The 22,877-nt window shown below is 41.0% G+C and overlaps 1 protein-coding gene across 1 annotated transcript in view; it reads right to left on the reverse strand.

The window, feature by feature from the left end:
* Window positions 1–3,091: 3,091 nt before the first annotated feature.
* Window positions 3,092–22,877, reverse strand: part of ZFYVE1 (zinc finger FYVE-type containing 1) — a 568,277-nt gene continuing 548,491 nt past the window's right edge. The window contains exon 11 of the mRNA XM_044074669.1: window positions 3,092–15,258. Coding sequence (XP_043930604.1) covers window positions 15,026–15,258 — 233 coding nt within the window. The 3' untranslated portion in view covers window positions 3,092–15,025. The remainder of the gene's footprint in view (window positions 15,259–22,877) is intronic.

Consider the following 22,877-nt stretch of genomic DNA (forward strand, 5'->3'; position numbering starts at 1 on the left):
ACATTGGGAAGGCGCTTCGTTAAAGGGGGAAGATGCAGAAAGGGAATAGTGTAACCTCTGGATATTATTCGGAGCACCCAACGATCTGTAGTAATGGACTCCCAACTTTGTAGGTGCTCCGAAAAATGCCCCCCTGATTGCCTCCAGAGAGGGACAGCCGGGCAAGCCCTCAGGGCTGTTGCGCGGGTCGGTCTGAGAACGGCTCTCTGGACCCGAAATTCTTCGGCCCCCCCTCTGCCTCCGGGCTGGCGTCTGCCTTGTCCTCCTCTGCCTCTGAAGGACGAGGTGTCCGGAGCAGGACAGGACTGCTGAGACTTCCGGAACCACATCTTCTTCTGTCCTCTCTGGTTCCTTGAGAAGGACCTTTGAGGATTAGAGAAGCGGATTCCGACAGCAGACAGCGCCTTCCCGTCTTTCTCACTCTGGAGCAATGTGTCGTGGACGGTTTTGCCAAATAGCATAGAACCGTCAAAGGGAGCGTTCGCGAAGGATGTCTTGAAGGGTTCCGAAAAGTCACAAAGGCGAAACCAGGCGTGGCGCCGTAAGGCAACCCCTACTCCGCTAGCTCTAGCCGCTCCCCCCCGTGGCATGGGAGAGGAGCCGCATGGAAGTGTTAGAAAATGACTTTAGAGTGGCCATGCAAGCCGAGAAGGTCAATTTGTCCTCTGCCACCATGGACTCTAGGGGAGCTCCAGCATATTCCTTTATCAAGTCTCGCTGGAGCCTGATGACGTGTGCCAGGTAATTCAGCACCCTTACAGAAAAGGTAGCTGAAGCAAACATCCACTTTCCAATACGGTCCATCGTCCGAGATTACTTATCAGGAGGATGGACCAAGGAACTTTCCTGTGCTAGTTCCTTCTTAGTGGCAGCCGCCACCACCATGGCATCTACTGGGGACCCTTTGCTCCATGCCTGTCTGTCAGAAGGGGGACCGAGTATTTTGTCTGGTCTTTTAGGGATTGGCTCCACGGTGTCCAGCTCCTTCAAAGCCCTGGTAGTAATCAAGTCTACCAAGGGATCAGCTGGGGGGACACCCAAGTGGTAGACGGGCCTGCATCAAAAGCTTCCAGAAACACCAACTCATCAGAAGGTTTTTGGGCAGACCACTCCTCTCTAATACGTAGCATTCCCAAAATGTCTCCAGAGGAGACGTCTTCCGGGGGTGACCTTGGGGAACCTTCCCCTTCCTCTAAGTCTGTGTCCTCTGTGAGAGACTTAGGGTAGTCCATGTGCCTCCTTTTGCACTTTCGTTTGTGAGGCACTGTCCGAGGAGGGCTCACCAACGTGGTCCTGTTCCCCTACGGGAACTAACTGGAGCACCGACGCAGGCTGTCCCTGGGGCCGGACGATGGAAGATAGGCCCAAATGCACAGGAGTGACGCGTGGATCCGTAGCCCGGACCGGGGACCTGGAACTCCTAGACAGAACCCTCTCCACTACATCAAAAGCCGAGGGCGAACCACTCTCCCCTAGCTCTGAGAGCAGCCCCCTCGGCTCCGACGCAAGGACCGGTGTCGGAGCCGATGCGATTGGACCCGAAAGGGGAGTGAGCTCCGACTGACACGGCGCCGAAGACACACTCACTCCTGTGGCTCTGAGGCCCAGCTCTTGGCCCCGAGAGCTCAGATCCGACACACTCGAGGGTACTGTCGGCGTCGAAGTAGCCACCACTGTCTGCTCCAACTCCCTGGGTCTGAGACGGCTCGGATCCAAAGACTCCGAAACCCGATAGCAAATCGGAGAAGGAACAATTGGGGTAAAGAAAGGGGGCGAGCTCCCCCCCAGAGGGGGGGGGGAGGCAGGAGCACCCCCATCTGCATCTGGGCCTGCAAGAATCGACGCATCATCCGGTCCAAATCAGCATCAGACATGCTTCTGATGGATCTTGAAGAGGTCGCTGAAGAAGGCCGGGAAGGCTGTCTCGAAGACCTAGAGGGAGACCGGTACTCCTCCTCCACCTCCGGGGAAAAACGAGGGGAACGGAGCTGAGAGGGTGGAGATCGGGAGACCCTCCTGGGAGGACTAGCTACTTTAGCTGGTGGAGCAGAGGAATGAGACTCTGCCCACCTCTTATGGGTTTTATGCCGCTCCCTATCCTTGTGCCTCTTCTCTCTAGAAGAACAGTCCCCCTTTCCCGGAGACACAGAGGGAAGTTGAGTCCCAGTCAGGGGAGGGGGAACTGAAGGCAGGGCAGCCGCAATTGGTGCCCTAGAGAGAGAGGAGGAGGAAGAAGAATCCACGGGCAAAAGCCCTGCCAGGATTAACTTATTCCTCCTATCCCTCAAAGCCCGGGGGTTGAAGGCCGCACATACTTGGCAGCCAGAAGACAAGTGGCCTACCCCTAGGCAGAGAACGCACTGAGTGTGACCATCCGCTGGGGACAGCTTATGGCCACACTCAGTCCATTTTGAAAAAATGGCCTTAGGCCCTTCAGCCATCGCACGCACCACATGCACACAGTAAAGGGGAGGGAAAAAGTTAAACTTAAACACTAAATTACCACAAGAAAAGGAGGAAAGAGGTATATAAACAAAAACTAAGGGCCTACAACACTCACTCAAAACACAAAAAAGAGTTTTTAAAGTTTCTCTAACTTACACCCAACGCCAAGAGCTCATCGCTAGAAGCTATCAGAAGCAGCGGCAAACGAGATCTGAGGACTGGAGGGAGGTGGCCGGGCATTATGGGTAAGGGGGAGGAGGTGAGAGCTCGGATCTTTTGGCTTGGAAAGCTGCCGGGTCATTACCCACAGGTTGCTGATCAAATGAAGTTAACTACTTCAGATCTACAATTATCTACAAAATGTATAGTTATTTTCACTGGCTTAAAACATAAAATAAAACTATGGCCATAGACTTGAAATTAATGCATTTCGAAGGAACACATCTGCTGACATTGCTGTCATCACACACACAAATACTAGCCGTGATGTAATATAAAAGCACCTATAAACAAATAAACTAGATCACTTTTTCGATTTGATCACATTACACACTCCATTTAGAATATAAAATTAATTAAACAAGAAAAAAATGTACTTAATGACATTTAAACACTTCAAATTGTGCAAATGATTAGAGACACTGAGTGACTTTGGAATGTTGAATGATTATATTTTACTACCAGTTGCCATAGATTGTCAACATCTAGTACACAAAATAATCCTCTATCTGTAACATCCCTTTACAATACGAATACTTCCCCAGGCAAGGTAACAGTAAAATCACATCAGTAGTGAAGAAACAGGACCTTGTGCAAACCTGAATATACTTTTTGTTTTCAAAGCACTATAACAATTCACAGTTTACAGCTGCATACTTATGTGCTCTTACAAAACAGGACTTGCTCTCAGCTATAGAAATACTTTTAGCACAGTCCGCACTACCAGTAACTAGCTCAGAACTACAAGCAAAAATGTACTCCATGTATGGCTTTCCTGATTAAGTTACTAACATGCAGCTTTCAAGCTGAGTGCAGACGGGATGTGAGAGCCTGGTAAGGCTGGCAGACAAGTAAACAAAATTCCAAGTTAAAATGAGTAAGAAGCTGTAAGCCACATGGTATCAACTGCAGAACTGCAATTAGCTAGGAGCACTGTCGTCTGGTGTAGAATCTGTTAACATATCACCACTTCATCTGGCTTCCTCCATATATCTACAGCTTTCTTCAGACTTCCAAATTGGCTGATGCTGGAGCACACTTTCCACCACTGCACAGAGCTGATGTTAAGTTGTGATTTAATTGTTTCTTGGTAGGTGGAGTGGGGGAGTCAAATGACACTTCCTTAAAATATGACAGGTCCACTTTGGATTGTCTGTGAAGCCATAATGTTCATTGCTCTAAATGTGGTTGTACCACAAACAGATGTTCACCAGCAGCTGTATAAAATAAAACATGTAGTAGTACATACAATCATTTTAACGCACACATTCCTGACTCATGAATGACTTTAAAAAATCTTCTGTGCCAGACTCTCATGAAACAGCTGTATCCAGCACCTTGACTATACATTACTGTGTGAGCACCTGCACATAAAATCATGCTAAATGCATCACTGTGTAAACACCTGTACATAAAATCATGTTAACCCATCACTGTGTGAATTAACTTTTAGTTCAAGACAACAAGTGATGCATTAGATCATAAGACCATGGTATGAATGAATGAAAGTCTTACGATACAGACACCTGCAGAAATCACTTGCAGCAAGTCTGGAATGTTTTAAAACACTTGATAAAGGACAGTAATGCAAGCTCTGTAGGAGTCTGTTAATGCTGCTAACTGCCTCACCTCCTCACATCAGCAATGGTATTAGTATCCTTTAAGTATGGAATGATACGCTTCGTACTATACAACAAAATAATGCCAAGGAATGATTGACCTTAGCTGCTGGACAGCACAACTACAAACATGCTGCACACACAAGCCAACAAGAGGCAACACTTCACTTAGAGGCCAATAGAAGGAGCATATGCCATCCCAGGGAGAATTCTTCTGCATTTCAAAGGTGAAAGAGAAGTAGACGTTTCCCTGCTCTGTGGCTGTTGCAAAATCTAAGTGACAGTACAGCAAGATGTTGGACAAATCATTCCATCTGTTATCCCACTGCACACACCATCGAGTGAAATGACCAATGCAAAAATGACTTTAGTCTTTCTACCAAAACACTGCGCACAGTCTGCAGCAAATGCCTATCTCTGCCACAAAAACAATACATATAGTTTCTTGCTGGGCTTACATACATAATTACCATAGAATAGTCAGATTTTATTAACTAGTTCTGTCATTTTAAGACACTCAACTGACAAATGATCACTTAACAAAACACACTCGAATGTTCATCACTAAATTACCAGGCAGAATACAGAGAACCTTTAGCAGGAATGCTGATAACTGACAAAAGGGGAAGCTGTGCTGTGGCAGTAGAAAAAGTCATCTCTCAAATACACAGACTACAGTAGACATCAAGTTGCATTAGAAAGTTTTTTTTCTGTAAATCTTGGAATCTAAAACATCAAAGATGTCCTAAGCAGCATACTTGGAGTTCTTAATGTCCAATAATATTTTCATTACTTGAAAGCTGAACATTCTAGATACAATACGGCTAATTATTAAGCCTTGCAGGGGGATTAAAATCATTCAAGCAGAGCATGAAAATACCATGCCCCCCCTTCTCTCAAGTTGTAAAAATGAATCACTCACCCCTTATCTTATTTAACCATTTGAAATATCGCAACCCGCTACACTGAGTCCTGAAACGCAGTGACAGAATGGCCGAAAAAATGGACTTACATATACTAAGTCCAAAATACCATTTCTTGGAATATTCCCTTTTCTCTAAGGTATGGTAATCTTGGAGTTGGTATAAATTCGGGGGATATGGGGGGGGGTCCTGTATAAAGAAGTTTTAAGGAGTACAGAGATTTTCAAGATTTGCTCTTTTCTGGGTTTTCTGGGGCACTTGCCATTTCAAGTGCTGACATTTCAAAAGGGAGACATTCTCATATTTAATGTTTCCAAAAGGCTCACTCAAAGCAATATCCTTTGTAATATCATTACCCAATATGATACACTGCAGTACCAAAAACTGGTCTCCATACCACCTCTGGTGGTGTAGAGGGATAAAGCCCTGACAACAGCGCAGTAGACTTATGTTGTACTAGAGGCTCACGAGACAGAGTGGCAGGAAGGGATAGGCATACCTGTTGTGGGTGGGAGGGCATTCACTGACTACACTCATTTACGGAAGGCGTGGTTCAAAGAACGGAGCTGCCCTCAAAAATAATCAACTAACGTGAGAGGTGGGGTAGGGAGTTAGTAAGGTGTAGAAAGAGCCCCCCTAGAATAAAATCATAGATGGTCAAGTCCCCAGGATGCCTTTAGGATTCCCAACCGACCAGAACAATAGTGGAGTAAGTCAAGGGGGTAGGACATACGCGGGGAGACCCGGTGGGGATATGGGCCACTTGAGGCTAGACTGATTTTTCAAGGGGGACCAAAAGCAAACAACAAAAAAATGGTCTCCACCTGAGTAAGCTAGATGTATACAACAACCAATTTACTGAGCAGGTACAGGTCACACTTTCTTTTGGTGATCTTCGTGACCCTGACAACATGAGTAAAAGTGCCCAGAGTCATGAAATGTATACTTTTCCACTTGTTTCTGGTGCATTCAAACACTTCTCAGATTTATAACAGGTATAGCTCCTAGATGGACATTCCTTGTTGTATGCCTGTCTAACTGGATCCACGATTCCTCATGTTCCTAGAAAAAAGCAACTAATGCAGGCAAAATATTTTCATGGATACCACCTTCTGATTTCAGGTTCTTAGTTTTAAAACTAATCCCACTACCCCCACATTACACTTAAAAATTCAGAGCCAGCAGTCACTGTAATACAAATAAATGTATATCAGCATTTTAAAACAAACTACCACCAGTTTAGTGGTTATATTTTTCATCTCTACTGAGTGGAAAATATTACCCTCTGTCCAAACAGATCCCCTGTCTAGCATGCAGTACAAGGTTCTCTCTGTTAGAAGTAAGGCAATTCATAAACATACTTTGTGTTGTATTTACAAAACCTTTTAGATACAGCACCTGGCTGTACTGTGGTGTATGTGTTACATTGACAGACATAATGACAATCATCATTTTCAGTGAGCACTAAACATGGGATACAATCACCTTAAAAGTAAAAAACAGATGTAATTAAGAGAAAACAGAAGTTAAATTTCTTTTGTCTCCATCCTGTGTGTGCCATACCTGTATCGCAGTTAAAAATAAGATCCTTGTTTCTGGAGAGATGTGCTTAATTTGGGGCTCTTTCCTGTTCACTGCTGACTAGTCATGTGATCTCAAGTTCATTTTTGAAGTTGTATTATGGAAAGGCTAAAATTACTAGGGCTATGGGGTTCAAGAATCATGGGTCCGGAGTTTAAAGCAGCAGGCACTATTATACAATATAACACTTATTACATATTACACACTCCTTCCTAAAACATTAACTGTTGCTATGAAACATTGTTCGGACTATCACATTTCATTTCTCAATCAAATGAAACCTTGTTTTATACAAAAACTGGTCCAAAATACCACTGAACCTAGGCATCTTGCATTACTGCCTAAACTTTATACTAACACAGCAAACTGGTTTGCTGCATGTGTATAAGAACAGCAACTTAACCTCTTTTCCATTATACTTCATTTAAATTATCCCTGAAAAATAAAATGCATCAGCAATACATAATAACACTCAAATGTAGCAGAAAACCTAGAATTAACCTCACAAACTCCACTTTTTAACTTCAGGCAAGTGAAAAGATCTAAGCAGCACCCTGAAAACTGGTCTTGTACTCACGTCCATATGCAGCTACAAAACATTTTGCAAGTTTCAAAAGTGTCACATTTGCTACAAGATGGTTGCAAGGTAAGGCATAAAATCATAAAATGTACTTCAAGTGCTAAGAGGTGTACACCACCAGCAGAAGATACTTGTTGGAAATGTCTTTAGGACCTGGGAACAAGCACTGTATTAACTTATGAACAGCAAATTAGACAGCTGTATTCCACTTATAAAATCTGCACTACATGTTTATATAGCAAGCGTTACATAAGCAGTGTTATCTCTGTTATAGTAGTCCTTTATGGTCACAGCAAAACATTTCCTCTGCTCAGTAAGGCTTTTTCCCCATCTACAGCTATCAACAATTACCCCCCCCCCCATCCATTCATTCTTGATGCAGGGGGGGGCAAGGATGCACAGGCCACATCACAGTCACCTGAATGTCTGGCTACACACACACACACACACACACACACACACACACACACACACACACACACACACACACACCCCAAAGAAAAGGAAAGTCCATGTTTTAGGATGGACATTAACTGTCTCTAGGCCAGACAGCAACATGGCAGTGCCCTCCTCTTAACAGCCGATATCATCCAGGGCATATACTAAGGGAGCATTTCTGTGTGTGCCCTGAAACCCCCAGGCAGTTAATGTGAACATCCACATCAACACAGGGGGCAAGGTATGCTTTCTCATGCCGAGTGCTCCCACATATACATGGTGTTGAAGGTTACTAATCCTGGCTTGGCACTGCCAAGCCCACATCTCCAGCATTGCCTGATTTTCATCACTACATAGGCCTCTAAATGCAAGCTGGCAAACAGCCAACGTTGAAACTGACACCCTCATAACGGCCAAGATGGAGTCAGTGGCTCACTCTTACGTCACTGTTGCTTCACTCTTTCAAAGCCTAGGCCACTACATGAACCTAATTTATCTGGGTCATTCAGATTTACTTCTCTATGCTGTCCACAAATCAGGGTTTAGGATTTTTCTCCTGCCAGTTTTATATCCCATAAAATATAGATGCCAATGGCCCCTGACAGTACCCTCTGCAACATATTTACACTTGGGATTTTCCTAACTTACATTTATTTACAGTTCTTTCAAACATTTTTAAAGCTGAAGCTCAGAAAAGCCTGGTTCCACAATGATCCACGTCAAGCTGGGTTAAAGGACATGCATTTTCCTATGGTCTCCAGTCCTTCTCACCCCCTCCCAAAAGAAAAAAGGAGGTAACAGCTGGAAAATAAGCAAAACTATGTGTCTCCAGTCCTCTTCACCCCCTCCCAAAAGAAAAAAGGAGGTAACAGCTGGAAAATAAGCAAAACTATGCGTTAATAAATAACATCAAACTCTACCTTAACCTAGTGCCTACTACAAAATAGCAAACAAAGGGAAAAGGCAGAAACTGTAAAGGTCTTTCTCGGAGATTATATACACATGCCTGTAAAATTTACTAAGAGGTCTTCTGATGCAAAATTATACTTGGAAAGAATCCCAAGCAAAAGAAGAAATCAAGAAGAGGAGTAAACGAACAAAAACAGGACCAGATACAACGAAGAACAACCCTTTCAAAAGCAATTCTACTCTGGCTACTGTCTGGCCAAGCTTGCATTGCACATTAAAAGTGGTCACTAATGACAAACTGACTGCAGCACAAATGAGTTAATGGCCACATTTCAGAAGAATTCACCACAAATCATTGAATTTGTTTGAAAATTGGAAAGATTAGTTTCCCATTTTCCTGAGTCCATTCACGCATCCCAAACAGAGTGGTGAGGGACACAGACATTGTGCAGAATATGGTCTCCCGTGAAGAAGAGGGAAGAATGGATTTGTTTAGTGACACATCTAAAATAAGCTTCAGATGAAAGTGAGTTAATTCTGAGGACGATCCATTCCTTACTGTTAAAAAAAAAAAAAGAATAAAACAAGCAGAGCTCCTTACACAGCAGTGTATGATGTTCTGACTGAAATCTACCAAGCACAGGTAAAGGTTACCAGAAAGAGAGTCTTCTAAGACATTTAAAATATGCCAAGTCAGCCAACTGAAAAATCAAACAATATAAAATGTAAATCTTGAAATCTTAAGGGAAGACAGGTTGATTACGGAAAGTCAAAGATGGAGGATTTACCAAGGGGAAAAAATACACTAGTGAGGCCAGATCAAGTCTTCAGCAAAGTCCACAAAGTGCAAAAGCACTGGTATGAACACCTTAATGGCTACTCAGCTAAGACCAGGTCAAAAAGATGTTTGCATAGGTAAGATGATCCTGCAGCCTTGGGTAGAACAGGGGAAGAGTGTGTGTAAATGGTCACCATCCTAAAAGCAGAGACTACGCCATCTGGTCCTTACAGTATTCCTAGTACCACAGGATTACATAGCAACAAACAGAAACTCTATAAACTCAGCCAGAATGTGAACAAGTAAAACAGCTGCCCTCAAGCAAGCCATACCCAGAGGTGAAGCCCATTTTCCTCACAAGGAATAGATTTTCAGTTAGAATGGCCTGGGAACTAAAGTCCCAGCCTGATAATGCACAGTCAAGGGGTCCTTCTGTACTGTCAGTGACCTGGGTTTAGACTTAAGCCACTGAATTGGTCAACCAGGGGTTTAATGAAGCTGCTGACAGCCATCTCTCCTATGCCAATGAGAAGGGTGATGGATAAGTCATAACATATGTGACTTCTGGTGGAGAGGCTTGTCTGAAAATGAAGGGGGAGGGGCAGAGTGTGTTAGGAGATACTGACTAATGTCAAAAGATGTCAAGAAGGAAATGGGACAGTAATAAAAAAAAAAGGTTCAGGAACCTAGGTCTCCTGAGTCATCAGGGAGTGATCAGCACAAGTTACTTGTTTATTCTTCTGATTTACTTCTTCATGAATACTACACAGTTAAAAATTAGTTAATCAAAAAGGAAATCCCCTAAAAGTTGTTATAACGTATCCTGACGTTCTGTGCAGCTGCACTATTCCTGGATGAGGACTTTAAAGAACACTCATTAGGTCAACTGGTCTTGACACTAAACAGGCTTTGTGGAGATGTAATTTGATGGAACAAACCATATCCTCAGGATAAATATGGTCTGTTTGCCTTAAAAATCAACATTAACTGTCAGTGTATATAAGCAACCAGACCCTTTTAACGCAAGGAGAATGCATCTAATGCCCAAACCTACATGCCCAGCAGAAAAAGCATGGAAATCTGGAAGCAACAAGTTTTTTCTTGCAACAAATGGGTTGGTTTCTAGTTAGCCCTGCTGGCTAGAAACAAAATGGACATCAGAACTCCTCAATGTGACAGAGAACGTCAGGATGCTTGATGTTTCTAGGATATGCAATGTTACCCAGAAGACATAGCATGGTCCTCCACTGATTCAGGTACTACACCACTGTTTAATTACCCAAACAGGCTAAAAGAGGTTATGGGCTCAGAGAGGCCTCAAGAGGTGAAACACTGTAAAGGTTTCCAAATCACTAATATTGCACTATGGAACGTTTTCTGCAAAGCACTCAATCATGAATAATCTGGAAAATAAAACCCACAATGAAGAAAGAAAAGTGAAAATGTGTTTTCTAAAGGACAGAGGATATGGCAACAGACTTCTGCAAGGCAAGACATCCCAAAACTAAATACTGCAACTTTGACTAAGAACATCTGCAGACACCAAAAGTGGACAGTCTAACTGAAACATCCTCATATGAAGACATTTGAAAAGGACCAAGAAAACTCACTGATGTGACAGTCAGGCAAATGAAATTTCTGGATTAACCTTCCTACTTCCAAGAGAGTCAAGATGTCATCTGTTTCAGCTCCTGATACCTCCCTAGAGAAAGAAAGATCTATGACCCCCAATATAAAAATATATATAATTGGACAATTTTTCCCAAATGATGAAACTACTCATCTCTTGAAGCCAAAACAAAGCTCAGATATGCTACTCAATACTAAACCCAAACCAGGACATGCCAGCACACTTCAAAGTTACAGTGCTTCAGCAAACACAGCCAAGCATCTGCTGAAGGCCCTGGGAGCACAGCAAAAGCCAAATAGCAGCACGCTGTGCTGGAAACATTGAGGTTCTAGGTCAACCGGAGTTAATATCCCTTTGCAATTTCCAAATCATGATGTACCAAAATGCACAAAAAATGTCTAATGACATCAATCAGCAACCCTTGGACAACAAAAGATATAACTAACTGGACAAAGACCATTTGGAATATTACTTCACAGGGCGCTATTGTTACTTTACAGGGAGCTGAAGTCTAGCCTTACTTCTTGTTCTCAACATCACCTACATTAAAATGTTTTTCCCCTCTGCATCCTCTCCACTACCCAGAAGCTAAGAAACATGTGAAAGGTCATTTAATATCATTGAAACTGTCTGATCTGATGTAAATGGTGAGCAGAAGTTCAGACCAATGGGGTCATGTTTCATTTGGAAACTACTGAGGACCCAGGAATCCAGTTAAGAATTACTCATGCTGGAGCAATCCAAATTTTATCTCACTTGAAATCCTGTATCAGAAAAGAAAAAAAAAAAAACTTCTGAAAGACAATGGTCTGAAACATAGGCTGGAGTTTTCCACAAAAAAATATTAAAGAAGCAAAGATATTTTATTTTATTAAGTCCAGATCCACAGAAATATGAGGCATGGGGATAAACAACTTAATGCCCTTAAGTCTAGAGTGGCACAGTATTAAATCATATTGCGATAATGGTCTGCAGTCTTTGACTTCTTAGGAACAAGAGTGGCAAAGTACTGAGGGTCTGTGTGACATGTTCTGGATGAAAGAAACAGCAAAGTAATTCACTTTACAGTGTTTCTCAAGGTATACCAATGAAGAAACTACACAGATGGGTTTTTTGAGGCACAAAAGAGTCCTAATCATATGTCTTTAGACCAGAAAAATGTTATCATTGAGGAAAGGTTCATAGGTGCTGATAAATTCAAGATTCTGCCTCAGCCATCTATAGATAGATACTGTGAAATTTCTTGCCCAAGGGACAAGGAAGAAGCAATACTTCAAATTGTACAGCACCATTACTGCATTCCTAAAAAATACTTCTCACGGAAGGGTGAAACTCAAAAGCTGTTAGATCTCTAGTGTTAAAAGAAAAGTTTCTCTTCCTGACCGCTTCTGAGGCTGACTAGTACTCCTCAAGAAAATAAAATTAGGATTAAAAAGGACAAATGCAGTGTGAGTAATTGCAAGTCCTGACGTGCAACAGGTAAGAAACACAAGCTTGGCCATATACACTAAAACACAGCACTGAGTTCTGCATTAAACCTTGGAAAGAAACTGATGGAAGGTTTGCTCCACTGCACCCACGTGATTTGCACTAGGATATTTTTTTTATAATTTCCTTTTTTCCTCATTCTCCATGTCTGTCAACCATTTAGTCATTGCCACTACTATGCATTCATTACCTCGTTACTGGAGTGACAGTAATCCATGGCACCATCATCCAGGCAGCTATAGGAGGTATTGTCCCTTTTCTGTCCCAACCTCTCTCCCAGTCCCTGAAGTGAGTGGTTGCTACACTTTTCCATGTGTGCACAAATGTTCTCACCTATATCTCACAAAGACTGCTGCTCAGACATGGCTTGGCATAGCCCAGCACGCATCCCAGGAAACCAGCTGCATGCCATACACTTGTCGCTCTCCTGCAGCGGTCTTCATCTGCTTCTTCTCCCAAGGATAGGTGAGCTGACATTAGCCACTCAGTCCCACCTTCCCCAAACTGGCTTCACTAGTACCCAAGCTACTAACTAATGTTACATAATTTCGAGTTTTGGTGAAGTTTCATCCGCCCACGCTATGAAGTAGGCACCACCTCCATGACATGTAGACCCTCAAAATCTAAAACAATCTCCTGGTTAACCACCACAACAAAGTAACTCATACCTTGCAGAAGAGAATGAGAGGACTTCAGAAGAGTGGATTCTAACATAGTCTCAAACAGGTGGAATACAGATTACATATACTCCCTGTGGTAGCATGCTGAGAAGGCTGCACAAGTCTCACTCTGAAGAGTGGATGCCAGGGAGACACCATTCGCTTCAGCTCAGCTGCTTCCAAAGATGCTGAGCTAGTCATTAACTTCTCACTACAGGATAATAAAAGTGTGCTGTTCAAAGACCACCACAGCAACAACGGATTATTAAAAGGAACCATGCCTGAAAGTTTTACGCCTATTTTCTAGATTTCATTACCATTTTTCTGTCTATTTCACATCTGTTGCTATTAGCAATGTCCTCTGGATTGTTCAATGCCTAGTGGACCCTGTCACTGCGAGGCACTGTTAGCTGATCCAGCAAATCAGAGGTCTGTTGAAGTGCTGGCAAAGATAACATGAAGAAGCATCATGTTCCCATCCCATACAACAAAGATTGTTTCTATAATGATCTTTTGAATGAAAGCTTTTATTACTCGTACTCAATGTAGCCAGTTTGCTATAGTAAAATTTAAGATGATAAAATTAAAGTGCAAGGGGCTAGAAAAAAGAGATGATGATTGGGAGGAGGTGCCTTTGAATATAAACATGAGGACACAGATTTAGGGCGTAAGAGGGCATACACTGCTGAGAAACAGGCTTCTGTGTCAAATTCTGAAGCACCAAGAGAAGGAAAAGGGAAAGGAATTCCAAACTTTAACGCACTGTTGAGTGCTCCTTCAAAAGACAGCTACAAATGCTCCAATACAGGCTTGATCAAACTGCCACTGGGTGGCCCAGGCTGACGGATGTGGCTTTAACACACTGCTGCTTGCTACCTGAAGCATCAAAAGGGGCTGTTTCTCTGCACCACAGCAGAACAGCTCTGCCATCACAGGTACTGTTTCCCTATACAGCTTGACCAGCAGCTGCCAGTTGTCAAAGGAACATGAAAACAGCTCTGCTACTGAGCTGTTCAGCTATGACTGAGAGCCCCAAAGACACATAGCTAGACACTACATATTATTGGATAAGCTGGCAATCAGAAGGGAGAAAACTTTCATGAAACAGCTGTTGCTAAAAACATAGTCATACAAACTAAATACAAAAAAGTGAATAATGGATAATTTACGGAACTCCGTGCTTGCTGGCATCAAATGAACTGGTAACAAAACCAAAGCTAAACACATTAGCTTGGACACCTAGGAATCAGAAGATAATGGGGAAGCATCTTGACTAGACTGCTTGCAATTGAATACTCTCATTTTAAATTCAGGTTCCTTTGATATATTGCTAGTAGCAGAGTCCTTGGAAAGTTAACAATAAAGGAAGATTTTACAGACAAAGGAGCATGTACATGGAATGAGTTAACATGCAAATGAACCCAAACCCCATACAATAAGGCTTAATTATATTATTTTGTTATTTATACATTACTGCTAAAATACAGTCTGAGAATGCACTGAGGTCTCTTTGTTCTCATCTACATTTAGGAAAGAGCTCTGGATCTTTTAGAGAATGTCATGTCAAAGGCAGAGCACTTCAGTTTTACTCTAGAATAGTGGAAGCACACCAAGGGCAGAGTTGTAGCATTGTCAAGAAACTTCTCAAGCACTTTTTCTTGAAGTAGGAAAAGGAAATGAAAGGATCTACACCCTCTTGCCATGAAAGAACTGAATCTTCTGCTAGGAAAGAAGCTACATATGCTGCTACTTCTGGCTAAAGGTCACCAGACTTCCTCTGACAGTTTGCACAAACACGTACAGGGTAGTCCCACCCTCGTGATGGGACAGATCTCCAATGTGAAGAGCATTCATTGCAGAAACCTTGGCCACAGGCACGGCAGTGGTGTTTTGACAGCTTGTTGGTAAAGTCCTTTCTGCAGATGTAACACTGCTTGATTTCATGATCAGGTATCCAGTAGGCTGGCCTTGCTGCATCCTTCACAAGACCTTTAAAAGAAAAATAAACATCTGTGAGACCTGACTCTTACTCTGACATCAAATGTCAAACAAAACACTACAGATTCAAACTGTACATGCTAGCAAAACAAAAAAACTGCACATGTAACTATATGAATTTTCTCACTTCTGTCTACAGTTATGTTTGATGTAAAACAAGCTAGGAAAGAGATGCCGCAACCACAGGAATGTGACTTGGAGGGGCCATTACCTGACATGTCCAAGTAATAATAGAAAAGTGAAAAAGTAGCTGTTGCCATGGAACTGCCAGAACTAAAAATGCCTGCTTACATAAAAGAAATGATGTAGATAAATTATGATGCTAATAACAGATCCATCCCTTTCACCATTACGATACAACTTGCCTGTCTATGTCCTTCCTCAGTAGGCACTGTCCAAACTGTACATGCATTTTTATAAAGATATTAAAATGATAATGTGTTATGCAAGTCTAAAAAATGACCAGCCTGCTGGCACAAGACAATGCATCTAACTACACTACCAAGTACTGGGCATGAGTAGTGCCTTGGGTACAAGTGGACCAGATGAGGAGGAAAAGACAGAGATAACAGCCGCATTATCTCTTCTAGGGAAAAGTGCTCCTGCAGTCTGCCATTCATCCTGTTATGCAAGATATCCTAGCAGGTAAAGTACAGTTGTGTAAGTAAACCTACTAGAACAGTAGATGTACGAATGATCATTGCTACTGTAGCCTAAGCTATATATGGGTTTTGTCCTGCATAGATTACCACAGGTTAGGAGAATTAGGAGGAGGAAGGAAAAGGGTCCAGGAGCCCCTGGAGAATGGTCCTAGCAATGCCTGTCCTAGACATGGAGAAAAAAAAACTACTTTATAGTGCTTTGTAAAAGTATGTATAGAGGATCAAGTTGCTGCTTCTAGAATCCAACCATTTCCAAAAAGACATAAATGAAGCCAAGGCCCTTTTAGAGAGCATTGACCCTGCCTGGAATAGTTTTGGTGTGGTGGAAATAACTAAAGGAAATAGTCTGTTTTGACACACATTGGACTTTATTCTTACCTTCTCAAGAAATGAACAACTGATCAGAAGTTCTGAAAAGATTTTGTTCTGCCAAGATAGTACCAGAGTTGACTATGGACATCCAAGGTATGGAGTATCCCTTCTCACTCATTTTTAGGTTCTGGAAAAAAGCAGGAAGATGTATAGATTAGATTGCGGTACACTTGCATATCACTTTGGGCATAAAATAAGTGCTTAGTAGTCATGGAAACACTAACGTTGTGGAAAATGAGATCACGTTGACCCATCATAAGAGCCTGCAACTCAGATACTCTTCTTGCAGAGGACCAAGCAATGAGTAAGACTTTTCTATGTTGCAGGCTCTTATGGTGGGTCAACGTTATCTCATTTTCCACAACGATAGCAAGTGATAATTTTTCTAACACAAAATTAAAATCCCAAGGAGAAGCCACTGATTCCATAGGCAGATATGTTGAAATGGCCAACAAATTAATCTTGACAGAGGAGCAAGACAGGCCACTGGATAGTAATTCACAAATACTGTAAAATCACAGACATGCTAGCCCTGTGAGAGTGTTGGTTCTTTTGTTGGCACCAACTAGAAAACCTCTTCCATTTGCTAATACATGTTTTTCTATTAGCAAGCTTTCTTGCCTCCATCAATACTTGTTACATGTCCTCAGAAAACAGATGCCTAAAAGGTATTAAAACCCTACCATCCAGGCAAGTCAACTGCAGTTGTTTGGGGTCAGGATTCCCCTGATCTTGTGTGAGTAAATTCAGTCTGTGAGGAGTCTTGTAGTAATTACCAATGTCCAATTCCAAAAAAAGGGAGAAACACTGTTGCCTGGGCCAGAAGGGAGTCATCACAATGATCTTTGTGAAGGCCTTCTGAATCTTCAGAAGTAGTCTGGAAATCAGTGGACAGGCATACAGGAACATTCCTGTCCAAGGAAAAGGAAAGGCATCTGTCTTTCTTGCCTTCTTGCATGGAGACCTGGAACATAACTTTATTTGCCAGTTGACTGTTTAGAGAGAAGTCAAAAAGATCTATTTGGAAGTGCTCCCCACATATGGGTCACATACTGGAAGACCCCTTGATTCAGTTTCCACTCATGAGGGTTTGTCCTGGTCTTGCTCAGCTCTTCTGTCACACAGTGTTGCTCTAAAGAGATGCAAGAAGCATGCAGAGTGACACTGTGCTGTAACATGGCTAGTCTATGCAGGGGGTAAAATCTGGTTATGCTTTGCTTGTATACGTACCACATCACTGTGATGTTGTCTGTAAATACCTGCAGAGGTCCCAGGGAGCACAGATGATTCAGGCGGTTGACAGTATTTATAAGCGCCAGCATCTCTTTACACTGAGTTTTAGGTCCATCTTTTGTGTTCCAAAGGCCATACGCTTTTACAGCCACTGACACCGCTTCCCAAGGAAAGCCTGAGCCATCTGTTGTGACTGACTGTGCTGGTGCAGGAGGAGAGAATGAGACAGATGGATTTTGGGAAATTTGATGCCTCCATCACATGATCTTTTTTTTTTTTTCAAATTCTAAAACTGAAATTTGAAAATTCAATGGATGTTGATGCTGGGACCAAAGAGATTGCAGATACCACTGTATCCTTTTCAAGTGGAGTTCGTGTATGAATCATTTGTTTGCAGGAGTGATGTGTTGAAGTAAAAAAAGCAGACTGTGTATGCATGTTTGCCTGTGGTTTTATGCATGTGATGGTGGTGTGAGTTTTGTTTGCATAAGTGATGAATCTGTGTGCTAGTACATATACACGTGCAAATTGTTTGAGGGTAATGGGATTGTGTTGGGAGTATGTGGAGGTGGACAGGGCTTTGGGGGGGGGGGGCTCTGGAGTTATTTTTTCTCACATCTTGTTTTCTGGGAACTATGGTACAGTACTGGTTAAAGAACTGTAGGAGATGAGACTTGTTCAGATTTTTCCCTCCTTTCTAGTCTGTACCTCATTTGTGGTTTCCTGGCAAATGTCATATGTTTAAGTACTTCTGCAGAAGATGAGAGGACAGTGGGGGTGGAGGGTTCACAAGTGAAGCAGAGGTGTCCAGATTTTTGCTTCATTTTATCTGTACCACAGAAAAAAACTGTGGTTTTCTGGCAAAAATCATGAAACACCTGAAACTTCACTAAAGGTCAGACATTTGAGTTTCAGCATACTGATAAAGGCAAGTAGTGGGGGTGGAGGGGGGGGTCAAGTGTGGCAAACGTGCCCATATTTTGCCTCTGTTTTAGTATACACCTCAAAATATGGGATTTTTGAGCAAATAGGGGGGTGAAGTCCCTAATGTTGGACAGCAGAGTTGTGGAGTTGAACATACCATAGATGCCCTGAAAGATGTAATTGCAATACCACCATGGTAGTCTATCCTGTCCAGGATTTTACGTAGGAAAGACCATCAGGAGACTTCAGGACCGTATTGTAGAGCATTTGAGGGACATTAAAAACAAAAACACCCATAATGCCCTTTATAGTCATACCTTGGAATGTCCAAACTTCAAAATATTTGCATTTTTTGTTATTGATAGGGTTTGTAGTGATGTTGGGGGGGGGGGTGATGTTAAACTTGAGCTGGAAATTAGGGAGGCTAAGTGGCAGTTTAGACTGAATGCCTGCCGCAAACTTGGGATGAATGATTTTGTTTCAATAGCCCCCTTTTTGAAACAGAGGGCTACAGAAATAGGAGTTGTTTACATTCAAGAAATTCTTTTCTGTTTTAGAATTTTACTGCTGTCTGTTATTACTAACATTTTTTGTCTTACTTTTAGTGTATTTATTGCATTTAAAATGTGTTTTAATCAATACTATATATACTGTAATGTTTTTTATGTTTGAAACTTTAAACAGTACAATAAATGTAGCTTGACTTATGGCTACTCTTTACTTCTGATGTAATTAATTGAATGATTGATTATTACCTTGCGTTATAACCACAATTTAGCTTAATTGGTTTGACTCTGAAGAAGCCATTTGAATTTTATGGTGAAAGTTCTTAGTCTGTTGGTGTTGTATTAAACTGTTTGCTACAATTTTACTACCTTGGTGGCTCGATTTTTTTTATTTTTAGTGTTTTTCTTAGTTTATTAGCCTTGTGGCTGTTGCATCGTTTTCAAGAGTTGTAGAGTTCATTACATTCAGAAAATGCATGATAAAGGGTGTGTGGCCAAGATGGCTAACTGAAAGCAGCAAAGAATTTCTGCTCTGTTTTATTCAACTGCTTTTGACATGAATACTTTTGCTTATTTCACCAATACCTAATCAAAAATTTTAAATAAACAAACTAGTATCCAGAAGGATCATTTTGGCGTTAAAATCAACTGATATTTCATATATTTTCCTGTCAAATTCCAAAAGGAAAGAGTATAAGAAATCTCTGTGAAGGAAGATGAGCTATTCCAAAGCTACTCAGCAGGATTCTACTATGAAGAATGAACTGCAGTCAATCCTTTCAAATATCCAGGACGTGGCTCTAAAAATTGATAAACACAACATTAAAGTTAACAAATTAAAGGAAGATTGTACCAAACAAACTGAACTAATACATGATGTCCTCAAACAGCAAAATGTACAGATAGCAGCTACTGAAGACTATTTCTGACATGGATTCCAGATTAACAGAGGGAGAAAGTAATATTTAACACTTACCTCAAGAAAATAAACTCAACAAAAAAATAGATGACTTAGAAAATACAGCCAGAAGGAACAATATCAGAATCTATGGAGTACCAGAACAAATGAAAGGTGAAAATATGGTATACTTCCTATCTTCCTGGACACCTAAAATTTTAAATCTACCAGAAGTTTTGTCTTTTGGTATTGAAACAGCTCATAAGGTCCTTAGTTAAAATTCCTTCAAATAAAAACTTCACACATCCAAGAACTGTTACAGTGAAATTCTTCTCAAGCCAGAATAAAGATCTTGTTCCGAGGACTACCTTGTCATTAGCACCTTTGAAAATGGCAGATACACTAATAAGATTTGATGATGACTCTTCTCTTGTGATTTTGAAGAGAAACTTTTATTCCACTTCTAGAATTCTTAAAGAAAGCTTGTGTCAAACTCATCTAAACTTCTGTGTAAAATTAAGAATAGTTTTACTTCCTTTCTTATACACTTGTATTACCTTGTGTTTTATAGTCATTATTACAGCATATAAATATTTCAAATGGGGAAGCTTAGTTCACCTTACAGAAGCTCATAATATACAACACTTTTATATTAAAGTGCAGTGGGTTACATCTACACAGTATGTATATACCTTATATTTAATACTATATCAATATAATGTTGTGGTAAAGATACTGGGTCTGTTGTTATACATAGGAATAAAAAAGGAAAAAAAAAGACAGATTAATTATGAATACTGATCTTTTCACAAATGTTAATGTTTATACTTCCCTCTTTACGTGAAACTATTTCATCATAAAGTGGTTCTAAAGTGCAGAGTTATCACATTTACACTAATTTAATAAGAAAGGTTGGGAGGGTGGCCTAATGGTTAAGGTGTTTTCCTTGTAAACACAAGGTGCAGGGTTTGAATCTCACAAGGTATAATTGGCGAGGCTTAAAATAGCTCGCAAGGGCAGTTAGCGTAGTACTAATCTATGAACCTATTTTCCTATGTTTAAAAGATAACTCCACCCTAGAACTAAAAAAAAAATCTGCCTTTGTTTCCAGGCCTATTTTAACACCTCAAAATCACTCAAGTGCTTTAATTGTAATTTTAGCATGTTTACCACAACATGGCTACCGATGGGGCTTGATATCTCAACGTGATCTTCTCCTTCAACCCTTTCTCTTTCCCATAAAGCATCTCAAGTCTTTTTTTATATGACTCATGCCAGACGTAAGGAAGTAACTGTGAATTCCCATGCCATAGACATATAATGGGAAATGTGTGACTCACTGTCAGTTTGTATTCCTTCTGTAACAGGGCTGCTTCTTTTCTGTTGCTAATCACCCTCATTTATGTTTTGCTTAGGGCTTGCTTTACACTATACTTTGAAGTTATCCAGTTGCAGGCAGAGAAGTAGCTAAATTGGAGGCTTTTGTTCTCAGTATTCTTTTGCAGTCCAACCTGAATTGACAGGCCCTATCCCCACACTAGTGCAGAGGTGTTAAAACTGTAATTGCAAATGACAGCTAGAATACAAAGGAAGGGAATTCCAATCAAAATTTCTTCCCCTCTGCCTGCAGTAAGAATTATTTATGTAATCAGTTTGCCAGCAGCAGAAAGATTTATTTATTTAAACAATTTCAATTTAATTTTTTCGAAGTATGTTTCAGAAAATTCTTGATTATTTCAGTGTGTTTTATTAATGGTGACTTTTGATTTACTCCTAATTATGTCTACAAAACATTTTTATGCAACTTATTTTTGCTTTCCCATTTCTTTCTGAGGAACAGCTGTTTTGTGACATGCAGTTTCTGTAATTTACTGACATTCTACTCAGCTCCATATTTTTTTAAATTACAGCGCAACAGTAATTTGCAAACCTGACTCCATGATACTGGCACAGTAAAAGAATGTACTGAAAACTCACTGTATTCTGCAGTCCATATCATGCAGTGAAAGACACATTTTTTTGGGAGAGTGGCTACTGTACATTTTGGGAAATTAAGTATCACTCGCATTATGCATACAACTGATGCATTTTTTTAACTTACTATCATCTTCTCAAATTCTAAAGAAAACTATTTAGTAAATCTCTATTCCTTTATCTGCATTAGTAATTTTTCTTTGAGCCACTCTCGTCTTTGTGCACATTTTCCATCATACTGTTAAACTGCTCCTCTATTAGGTTGTTAATGTGCAACCGACACTACTCAGCCAAATAGAGTTCTTCATATTGTCACATTACAAGTTATGCCATGGTGTCTCCAAAACTAAGAAGGAAATCTGTGAATTTTGCACAAATCAGTTAGGAGGCTTACAAACTTCAGTAACATGAGGACTGCAGGTCTGCAGCATCCAGTTCTCAGCTGTACTAACTAAAGCTTGGAATGACAGAAAAGCTCACTAACCTAGGCAGCAACCTCTATATCACTAGGTGGGTTGCAAACTGGCTCACAGATGTAACCCATAGAAATCAGAACAACGTGTATTCATTCATTCAGTGAGTCATTTTTATTTATTTAGCTGAAGTATCCAACTGGGAAGTATCTACTTTCACTGGAGTCATGAAGAGAAAAGCTCTCAATGTGACTCTTTTTATACAAGAACACAGTACAAGTACAAAACAATAAATCAATAATGCAAATAAGTAAATACAAGCATTTATGCAAACTAGTGTAGTATATAAGGGAGGTAGATAGATACTGTAGAACCAGTTTACGAAAAGGCCCAGTATGAGTAAATCAAAATTGTGGAAAAACAGTAACATTTGGTGGGAATGCTGACTTATACAGACAATGAGAACCTTTGAATGTTTAGTGGTTTGTTCACATAAACTTTAAGGATCTAGATAAGGAGATTGTAAGAAGAGGCTGCCATGGCTCAGTCTGCAGCTCACAACTTGCCAGATTCCTCTAATTTGTTTTGATTTCTTTGATGCGACTATGCTAACTTTGAGCACCCTACA

This window comes from Protopterus annectens, chromosome 6.part0, assembly GCF_019279795.1.
Source record: "Protopterus annectens isolate FY-2018-M chromosome 6.part0, PAN1.0, whole genome shotgun sequence".
NCBI lineage: Eukaryota > Metazoa > Chordata > Ceratodontiformes > Protopteridae > Protopterus > Protopterus annectens.